This window comes from Berghia stephanieae, chromosome 5, assembly GCF_034508935.2.
Source record: "Berghia stephanieae isolate SIO BIC M18660-M18661 chromosome 5, UCSD_Bste_1.3, whole genome shotgun sequence".
Lineage (NCBI taxonomy): Eukaryota > Metazoa > Mollusca > Gastropoda > Nudibranchia > Aeolidiidae > Berghia > Berghia stephanieae.
Window position 1 is genome coordinate 14,687,954 of NC_088364.1, and position 10,895 is coordinate 14,698,848.

General features: G+C 39.6%; 1 protein-coding gene across 3 annotated transcripts in view; it reads left to right on the top strand.

Annotated features, from left to right (window-relative positions):
* The window catches only part of LOC144972457 (uncharacterized), a 15,460-nt gene extending 7,149 nt beyond the window's left edge, over positions 1–8,311 (top strand). For all 3 annotated transcript variants that reach the window (XM_078913648.1, XM_078913647.1, XM_078913649.1), the window contains exons 4-5: positions 680–927; positions 5,396–8,311. In XM_078913648.1, the coding sequence (XP_078769774.1) occupies positions 680–927; positions 5,396–5,430 (283 nt within the window). In that variant the 3' untranslated portion in view covers positions 5,431–8,311. The remainder of the gene's footprint in view (positions 1–679; positions 928–5,395) is intronic.
* The last annotated feature ends 2,584 nt before the right edge of the window (positions 8,312–10,895 follow it).

A 10,895-nucleotide genomic window follows, 5' to 3' on the forward strand; every position in this document is an offset into this window, starting at 1 on the left:
GAAACACTAAAGAAAACGAGGGAAAAAAAAAGAAATAATTTAAATGGATAAACAAATATATTAAAACAACACAAACTAATATTAAATTGATATAATATTAGTAAATTAATAAATTTAATTCAATACTGGAACCTTCCCAGCACAAGCAAGGCAATAAATAAGAAAAAGTTCGTTTGCCAAAATCTCTATTTAGTGTACACTGGTTAATAAGGTGGGCTCATTTGAATTAGCCCGACCTAGTACTAGAGAGGCCAGACAGCAAAATCACCGTCAGGCGACGTGACGATGAGATGACGATGTGGGCGGAGTGGAGTGGAGTGGTTGGGGGGGGGGGGGGGGTGATAAAAAGAACAGGAGCGTATCCTGGTTTATGTATTACGGGATGCATGGTGATTCGCAATCTATCAAAAATACACACAAATTGATTTCAGTACAAAGTATCAATTTTAAGGAGTAACTTTTGAAATTATCTAATTTAGATTTGATTATTTCGGACCTGGTAATACAGCATATAACTTGAAAAAACAGGCTGGTATTTGCCCACCCTGCCCATTATTACCAGCCGTCCCTGAGTGGGATGCATGTTATTTAACTAAGCTACTTTCTATGAAAGTTAAGATTTTTTTTCTTGTGTATTTATAATTACTGTGTCTCTTGTACTTACCTTTTTTTAATTCAGGTACGTCGGGAACCGAATGCACATTTTGTTCCACCTCGCTGCCATTGTGTATACCCACCTGGATATCTTCCTGAACTTCTTGAACCCTAAAAACGGGAGGGACTCGGTACTAAAAAGAGCATTGCTAGAAGATTTATCGAGTGACTTCATTGTCACTGAATTACGGGCCTTGGGTCTTCTCGGCAAGCTGATAACAGGACCATGGATGTCATCATTTTATCGTGATGGAAGACACATGAATGCGATTAGTGCACTTGTGGCTTTTAGTCCAGAGGTATAAGTAGAGGGTGTCGTGCATCTTAGATTTTGTTCTGTAGTTCAACAAAGTGTGAATATTCATGTTGATTTCTTTTCTTTCTCTCCCAGTTAACAATAATGATGGCACTTGAACCCAACAATGCTTTTCTCATAATGGGAACCGACCCTCCTTAATCTTATGGTATCCAAAGCCACCTTTATTTAACTTAGATACTAGCCTGGTAGCAGCGACATTGCCTACATTGTATGTCATATTTATGTCACTATCCAATACAGCATCCAATTGCGTTTCTCTCGTTTATCCCAGAGAATGATTGATTTTGTTTGTTATTTAATGTATGATTGATTTTTACCCTTTATCTTACATTTGAATACATGTAAATATTCATATATATAATAATAATAATAATATATCTTTATTGTCCCCAAAAAAGTGGCAATTTGTCATTTGGTTACACATTTATAACAATACAATATTGACATAGACACACTCACACAAGATGCACACTAGTAACATAGTAATCGTTATTAACCCCCCCCCCCCCCCCACACACAAAAAAAAACAAAAAAACCCATCAACAACATCATCATCATCATCATCGTCATCACAACAACCTTCCTAATATTTTCATTACAATCCTTCACTTCCACCATCCCCCTATAACACCATTCACCATCTTCATCATACTCCATATTATATTACTGGGTGGGGATCCTGACCTCCCATAGCGGGCAGGGAGGTACATACTGTGTCTTCTATCCCCTTATATCTGTTATCCAACATGCTTTCTGTCTTTGTCTCGGAATGAGATTACTTGGTTTTGTCCTGGCACTGGCCGGAATCCTAGCTGGGAGGGAAACAGTCAAATGCATAGTTATTGTTTTGGGAGATGATATTTTTTTCCTTGTAAATCATCTCTCTGTTATGTATTATTATTTTTATTTTGAATGTAGGTATAATGTAAGCATTTGAGTGTGTTCCTCTTTGTTGGATTTTGTGCTTGTGTCTGGATGAGACTTGTAGGTGATTTCAAACTAAGTACATTGATGGTTTGCTCTTGGAATCTGCACCTGATCCCTATTTGTTCTCAAAACCCCTTTGTCATACTTTTTATTGGGTGCTTTAATTGTAATTCTAGAACTTTTTACTATCCCATTTTCTTCCTTTTTACTGGCGCTGATATAACCTAAATGTGTTGCAAGCGCCGTAAAACCCTTAAAAACAAACAAACAAACATATTATATTATTATTATTCCTGTAACAAGCTATGAGAGGGAAAGCCTGTGGTCCCCCCCACCCCTCTCTCTCTCTCTCTCTCTCTCTCTCTCTCTCTCTCTCTCTCTCTCTCTCTCTCTCTCTCTCTCTCTCTCTCTCTCTCTAGAATATTGCAAAATCTCCTGCTCAGAACAAAAAGGAAAAACAATTAACATCATTTGGTAAGTAAGAAGGAAAAAAAATAAAAAGAGGGAGCAAGCGGATTCGAACCAGTACAGAAAAAAACCAGCAAAATGAAAGGTGGTCTAATGTACTGAGCTGTCTATCCACACCGCTATCTGTGTGTCTTAAAATTCATATATGAGCTAGATAATATTCCACCATCTTTGCTTCCTAGATATTTTCATCTCTGATTTGGATAATATGTTGTTGGATCTAGTTTTATGGAAGTGTGATAATAAATTGTATTATTTTTTTAGAGGAAGACAGGAAAATATGGGGTCGGTTTTGGGGCGAGCAACATTGAGGCCTAGGGATTCATATAAAATAACACAGGTTGGTAGCTAGTGAAATGGTTAATAGTTGGTGGATTATGAACCGATTTTTTGAATAACAAGTTTCTTGTTGGTTGAAAAAAAAAAAGGGGGCGGAATTGCCAGTTTAACGTTTTCAGTTCAAAGTGTCAAAAACTTACATTTCATTGGTCCATTTGCTTTTTTTTTTTTAAAAAAGCTGGATTTGGCATTTGAGCACAATTTACCTTTACCTTGTGCTTAATATCACTTGATATTAACTGATTTGGGACAAAAATTACCACTGGCATTTTTTTCAGATTATTTGATATTTTTCATGCTTTTGCATAAAATCTTTCTGCCCATGCGATAAACTTGTCTGCCTATAATGAAAAGGCCAGGCTATTGCCAGACAGATGGAATTGAGTGTATGTTGTTTTTTTTTTCACACTTTTTTATTCTCAGCATCATACTCTTGTTTTCTTTCTCTCCTTCTATCTCCTTTATTGCATGCAGTACATCGTGGAGTGTGCATGCACCTCGGTCAAGGAAGGGTAACTTGGTTGATGCCATTTGCCTAGTTTTTGTCAGAATTAGCAGACTTCCTATCGCAGAGGTGGACCAGTCTAATGACGCTACTACGACTAATAACTTCCAACAACCTATCCATGTACCTATATATATAGCCCATTGTATTTCATGGCACCAAAAAGCTCAAGTGAGCACGAAGATGACTTATTGCTGTTATCACCAGAGGACGCCATTTGTCAAACAGTGACCAAAGAGTCCTAGTTGGACAATACAATAGACAGATATCAAAATATTGAAATGACGTTTGTTCTTTTGACAATAAATGCATGATCAACCATAAAGATGGAGAAGCTGGCCAATTTGGATTACCTCTGGCAGAGGTCTTTCACAACCAATACTGAAATGGAGCTTACATTCAGCTTAGCGAAAAAGCCTAAAGCAACAAACAAACCAAAAAAAAAAAAAAAAAACTGGCGCTGATATAAGCTATATGTGTTGCAAGGGCCGTAAAACCTCTAAAAACAAAATCAAACAAGCCAGAGTTACCATGCTTTAAGGCATGTTATACAGTGCAACCTCGGATAACAACACCCCTGAATCCAAATTTTTTGCTATATGTTATTAGTAATAAAAACCCCCAAAATAACAACATACATTTTAGTAAAACCCCATCATCATCTCGTACTCTAAAAACGGCTTTTTTCCCCTCCCAATGAGATTGCTTTGTTACCGACCAATCAGAACACATGTTTACTACACTGCGTGGAATCTGCAGTTGCTCACAACAAAAGAAGTTTATCAGTGGATGGTACTCTCAAGGGTCCATTAACCATCCACGAAAGCTACCTGTCTGAGGTCAGTTGAGGTTAGCTGATATCAGGCAATGCAGTGTCCAATGGGGGCAATTAAGGATATTTATGGTCTTATACGTAATATGTTGGAATAGCCGGGAAAGCAGTAACAGCCTCTTTCATTTTATTATTTTTATTTGAAAAATCAGTTGTTCCACTTAACATCAGTCCACATTTGATCTTATTGTGATTAATACCAGTTTTTTTTGTTGTTTTTCTTTGGGGGGGGGGGGGGGTAATCTCGCAAGATTTAGGTCTACTAATTTTTAAGTGCTTGTAAATTTTGGTGCTTAAAAAAGAATCTCGGTATTCAAATATCATCAGCAGTGTCGTATGGATTTCATTTTAATTAAAATTAAAACTAGATGTGTACATCTATATCTCTCGTGGGAATTTATCATATTGGTAATTGATTTTCTTGCTATATTCTAATTTTGTTAAATGGCGTTCAAGTACTGCTTATAATCATAACAAAGACAATACACATTTGAAAGTGAAATCGAAACTGGTACAGATAGAACGAAGTTGACATCACTCAGGTCTTTGTTATTGTTTTTTGACATCCATGATTATGAGTAATTCCCACTATACTGTATTAACCAGACTATAAATGTTCAAGGTTACACAGAGTTATGTGTGTTAGTTCATTATTTTTCCAGATTAATTTTTCCATTATTTTTCTTATCCAAACACATAACATCTATACCCTTTGTAAACAGGAGAAAGACTCATTCTAATGTTTTTGGACGTGTCTTCTCTCAGGCACTGGACCGTGCATCGCACTATTATGTATTTATGGGTCTCACCATGCACCTTTTTTTGTCGTCTTGAAAACCCCGGAATAACGACACCCCTGGATACCGATAATTTTCCAGTCCCGGGCAATGTCGTTATCGAAGGGTTGCACTGTAGTAAAAAAATTTGGTAAGGGACAGTTAGTGTGCTTGAATCCAAAATGTGCCTAATGGATGTGTGATTAAAATCGGCATGGTCTGTACCACAATAGACAATTTATAAATATTTAAAATGGGTTTTCGTCCCCGTATTCATGAGGTACGGTACCACATGTTTAAGGCACAGTGACTTGATAGATTGAAGATAACAAGATTTGAACCATACACAGAATTTTGCCTAAATCTAGAGTCCATTGACATTTTTTTTTTCAATTGCCAGCGACTTAAATACTGAAATTTTATTTTGTCTGAGCTATTATTTCATTGTATAAGCTATCTTCAAGTAGTAAATTATGCGTGCGGGTAAACAATGGTTTAGACATCTTTTTTTTTTTTTTAAACATAGTGTTTTAAGAATGGTTCATCTTTTATTTATTTATTCTTTTGTTCCTCAGGCTCTCGCTGTATTTTCGGAGTCAAGAAAAATTGAAATGACGCCCGGAATGGAGCTTCTCCTTGGGTGTCCCAGTGTTTCTGCCAAAGGCATTGTCAAGGTAGTGTCCTAAGAACAAGGCAAAAATGTTCTGACAAAGGACATTTACAACTTCAGGCAGAAACATCTGGGCCCCAAGGCATCATATTCCTCTGCAGTGGAGTCTACTCTTCAGTCCATTGTGGGCATTGGTGGAAGGGTAGACTTCATTATGGACTTGGAGGGACGTTTGAAATACCGTACTTGTCTTATGTAACAAAACAAATGATGGCACTAGCCGATATGTATGGAGAAGTCCTAGTAATGGATGAGACGTAAGACCAATATTTATCTTTTACCTCTGTTGACTGTTATGTGCATCGACAACACTAGAAAGGGCCATCCAATCTTCCATTCTTTCCTTGCAACAGAGTAACAGTGCTGGTCAAAGTGTTGTAATTAAAAAAACAAAACGTTTGATTCAACACGTACTTTGTGCTTTTTTGTTGACAAAGATTTTTTGGAGATTGGAGCCTATCCCTTGTTTTCCCTGAAAAAATCGGTATTGTTTGTGCCTTTCATATTACTATTGCTGTGAGGAAAGCTCTTTGCAATAAAGGACTTTCTTCACAGCTGCCAGAAACAATTAAGGGCCTTTTCATGGAGATGAAAGATGCCTTAACAGTCGAAGAGTATTCGTGTTTAAAGACTAAGCTGACTGAAGTAAGCAGTCAGCCTACTGTCAGTTATTTTGAGGCAAACTGGTTCAATAAGACTGAGCTTTGGGCGGCTCACAGGCAGGTTGGAGTGGGAAAGCTTGACTTAACGACTACCAACCACTGTGACTCATATCACCAAAAGATCAAGTCGGTCCTTTGTTCCAGTTTGCCTCTGAATGATTGCATGACTGCCTTGCTTCAGTTGGATCTGAATTTATTCTCTAGGTTTAGTTACCACCATGTAAAATTTTTATGTACGAAACCTACGTCATATGGCCATGATATGATCCTAGATGAGATTAATAAAGATCTTACGCCTTATGCTGCCGACCTTGTTGGTGAGCAGTATCACCTTTTTCAGAAGATAGCTTACTCTGTCCGACAACATTCTGTTGATTCTTCCAATTATGTAATTTTTTACAACTCTGATGAGTATGTCGTTTCTCCATCTGTTTGTTCTTGTTCCTTTTTTGTATACTTTGACCTGCCCTGTCGGCATATTTTCTTTTTACGTAACTCTTTGTCCTTGCCCCTTTATTAGTGTGTGCACACTAGTCACCGGTTCAAACCCTGTCTTTTGGATGCTGGAGTTCATTTTCCTGGTCATTTGTCTTCCTCTGTTTGTAGTTCTCGTCGGTTGTACAGGACCCCTGAAGAAAAATACAAAACTGTTGAGCTCTTATAAAAATAATCAGTTCTTTCATGTCTCTGTTGGCAGATCGGGACTTTGAAGACAAATATCTTCAATTGTCCAGTCTCTTTCCTTTGTGGACAGGTGATGGTTCATCCCAACCTATTGATATTTCCTCTTCACCCCTCTATCAGGATGGCTCGTCCCAACCTTTAGTTTCCTCTGCACCTCTTCTGCAGGATGGCTCGTCCCAATCTCTAGTTTCCTCTTCACCTCCTCTTCAGGATGGCTTGTCCCAACCTCGTTTCTTCTCCTGACCCTGCTCCTTCTTTTGGTCAGGTTGTTCTGCAGCCTGTGCGTGTGAAAGGTTGACCAAAACATCGCCAGACTTTCACACGTCGCAAAAGAAAAGCCAGGGGTTTGAAGATATTTCAGAGTTATCTTCTTCTGAGCAGTGCTCTCTCCTTCTTAAGGGTTCTGTCAGTGAGGTTCGTGACGATAGACTATATTCATCTTGTGATGTCCGAGATGTAGTATCTCTCTCTCCTCTTCTTGTTTATCATGATATTTCTGTTATTCATGGCCATTTTGATTCTGATGGCTTATGTACTCTTATGTCTCGGGTCAATCATAAGCGGTAAGAAAATATTTTCCGTTGTGAAACTTGTGGTGATTTAGATGATGATGAATTGAAGATGATCCAATGCGAAGGTTGTTGCAACTGGTTTCACTTCATTTGTGTTGGCTATCGTAGCCACTACAATGTGAAGAAATGGTTTTGTGTTGATTGTTTTTAAATTTTAAAGAATGATCTTGAATCTGAATCGCATAAAAATGAAGAGACATGTAAATAATCTGAAGTGACATATGACTCAAAATACATGTACACAGGTCATATAAGTAACAGAATATTTTTTGTAAGTTGTATTGCGACTGACTTTAATATTCAACGAGGGGGTGGGTTACAATTACATGAGACAAATACCAAAAAAATATTGTTTGTAGTATTTTTAACTTTCATTTCAAGTTTGAAGAATAAACGGGTCCTTGTTTTCAATTGTAAACAATGATGGAAATAGTTTTTAAAATTTTAAAGTCATAGTTTATACATCTATCTTTTGTTAAAAGCAAAACGAAATGTTAATTTTAAATGAAAACTGTTGATTTCCTTACATCGTTTGATTCATTGTAAGAGATAGAGTAAAACCTTTGTGTCTTCAAGATGCCACTTTCGCTCACTAGAACATCTTAAAACAAAATTTAGAGGAGCTAAATTTCAACACTGTTTTGCTACCTCGGCTGTGAGTGTGAGAATGATGTATCAAAAAACTGTAGTCACCAAATCTAAGTTGGATTTTGATCTATTGTGTTGCCCATGCTGATTATGCTTTTCCTGTCATTGTGTTTTCCACCTTATGCCTTCTGTTTTTATGTTTCCTTCTATATGATATATGCATTTCTTATGTGTTCATATGGTGTACACTGCATTTTATTTTTTGTTGTTGTTGAAATAAATTGTATTCACTGCCAGTGGTGGCAGGTAATGGTATCCTACTTTTGTTCATTGTATTTTACTACTCAGTTCCTATTACCCACTGTATATATCCTTCATTGCTATTGGTCATTGAGTCCCTACGCCACCTGAGTGATAAGCCATTGAGTCCCTACCCCACCTGACGATAAGCCACTGAGTCCCTACCACCAGTGTTGTTAACCGCGGAGTCCCTACCACCAGTGTTGTTAACCACTGAGTCCCTCCGCCAGCGCTATTAGCCACTGAGTCCCTACAACCAGTGTTATTAACCGCTGAGTCCCTACCACCAGCGCTATTAGTACTGAGTCCTTACCCCAGCACTATTAGCCACTGAATCCCTACCACCAGTGTTGTTAACCACTGAGTCCCTACCACCAGTGTTGTTAACCACTGAGTCCCTACCACCAGTGTTGTTAACCACTGAATCCCTACCACCAGTGTTGTTAACCACTGAATCCCTACCACCAGTGTTGTTAACCACTGAATCCCTACCACCAGTGTTGTTAACCACTGAATCCCTACCACCAGTGTTGTTAACCACTGAGTCCCTACCACCAGTGTCGTTAACCACTGAATCCCTACCACCAGCACTATTAGCCACTGAGTCCCTACCACCAGCGCTATTAGCCACTGAGTCCCTACCACCAGTGCTATAGACAATGAGTCCCTACCACCAGTGTTATATGCCATTGAGTCCCTACCACCATCGCTGTCAGCCACTGATTCCCTACCATCAGTGTTATTAGCCACCGAGTCCCTACCACTAGTGTTATTAGCCACTGAGTCCCTACGTCCAGCGCTATTAGTATTGAGTCCCTACCACCAGTGCTATTAGCCATTGAGTCCCTACCACCAGTGTTATTAGCCACTGAGTCCCTACCACCAGCGCTATTAGTATTGAGACCCTACCGTACGGTGATAATAGCCTGACAGACTATTTTCACCGTATGTATTAGCCAATCAGAAGCCAGGATACTAACTGTGACGTATGTGCCTCTGCATCCAGACCATTAGAATTCGACCCGACATCATTTCTTCCTGCGTGCAGACCAGTTAAAAAAAAAGAAAAAGTTTGCCGAGAACAAGGGAGGCCTCCCGAAAGCTCCTCGTTATAGCATTTATTTCAATTTGTATTTTCACTTTGGACCTTTTGTTAGACGTTTATTTATTCAATTTATCATCACATAGAACAAACCTTGATAGATTTGTGAAAGTTAAAAATTACCTAATTTGACCATTGTTTTAATTCTCGGCCGCCATTTTGATTTGTGAGGTATTGAAAGGCAGTGCAAAGCAGTCCTAGGGTTTTGTTTTTTTTTTTTTACTATTAAGGGTAGTTAAAGGTACTAGGTTGTATTTTTTTTAGGAGCGAATATTTGGCATGATGAGCTTTCGGAAGGCCTCCCAAAGCTATAATAATACAGGCGGGATGGCGGATTCAGAATTGGTTACAGTTACCAATGAAGCTTTCCAATTTCGTGGCGGCGATGGGGTCTCGAACCCGAGACCTTTCTGTTACAACAACAACACCTGGCCGGGGAGGGCGTGGCTCTACTGTATAGTATGAGCTATTCACAACTCGAGAAATAGTGATTTCAATCTCTATGTCTATCTTGAGCAGCTACCCCCGACTTCTTGAATTCATGGGTTCAACACAGACAAACGCGCGAAGTTTGTTAATTACCAAGATACCATTATCACCGTACGGTGAAAATAGTGTGTCAGCTTATTTTCACCGTACGGTGAAAATCGTCCACCAAGATATTACCGTACGGTGAAAATAGGTCTCCCACACTATTATCACCGTACAGTGAATATAGCCTGCCACACCGTTATAGTAGTGAATATAGTCTCCCACACTATTATCACCGTACACTGAATATAGCCTTCCACACCATTATCACCATACGGTGAATAGTGTGTCAGGCTATTTTCACCGTAAGGTGAAAATCGTCTCCCACACTATTATCACCGTACAATGAATATAGACTTCCACACCATTATCACCGTACGGTAGCAGCAGCTTCTTATGGTTCACACTATTATGTTATGACGATCGACCCAATCAGCAAAGTCCGGTCCGCATTCGTGCACCGTCGCGAACCCGCCTGGTAGCATCGTCACAACACACCTTTCGACTAGATGCTCTGCCGTTTCGGGTTCTTGCCCACAGCGTGGACATAAAGGACAGGAAGTTAGACCCCACTGATGTAGCGCACCGGCCGTTAGGCAGCTCCTCGACCGAAGCCGATTCGCAGCTACCCAGTGTCTCCTCTTACTGGTATCAAAGCCTGGCAACTTCTCACCAAGCTTAGAGGAGTGTAGGTCCCCGCCCCCACGAGGGATTGAATTCGTCCAAACCGACTTCCATCTCGTATGTGCAGCTCTGTCCGTAGTCAGGGATTCTGCGTACAAGGGTTGCCGGGACTTATTTCGGCTCGAAACGGGGGCACCGTTCATTATGCGCATGAGAGGGGTATCCCCATTCCCTCTCTCTTTGATCTTACTCAGCCAGTTTCCCGTAATGGTCTCCCTCCGGACATCGGGGGGCTGGATCGCTGCCATCACCGGGCCCCATTCTCTAGGGGTTGTTGCTAGC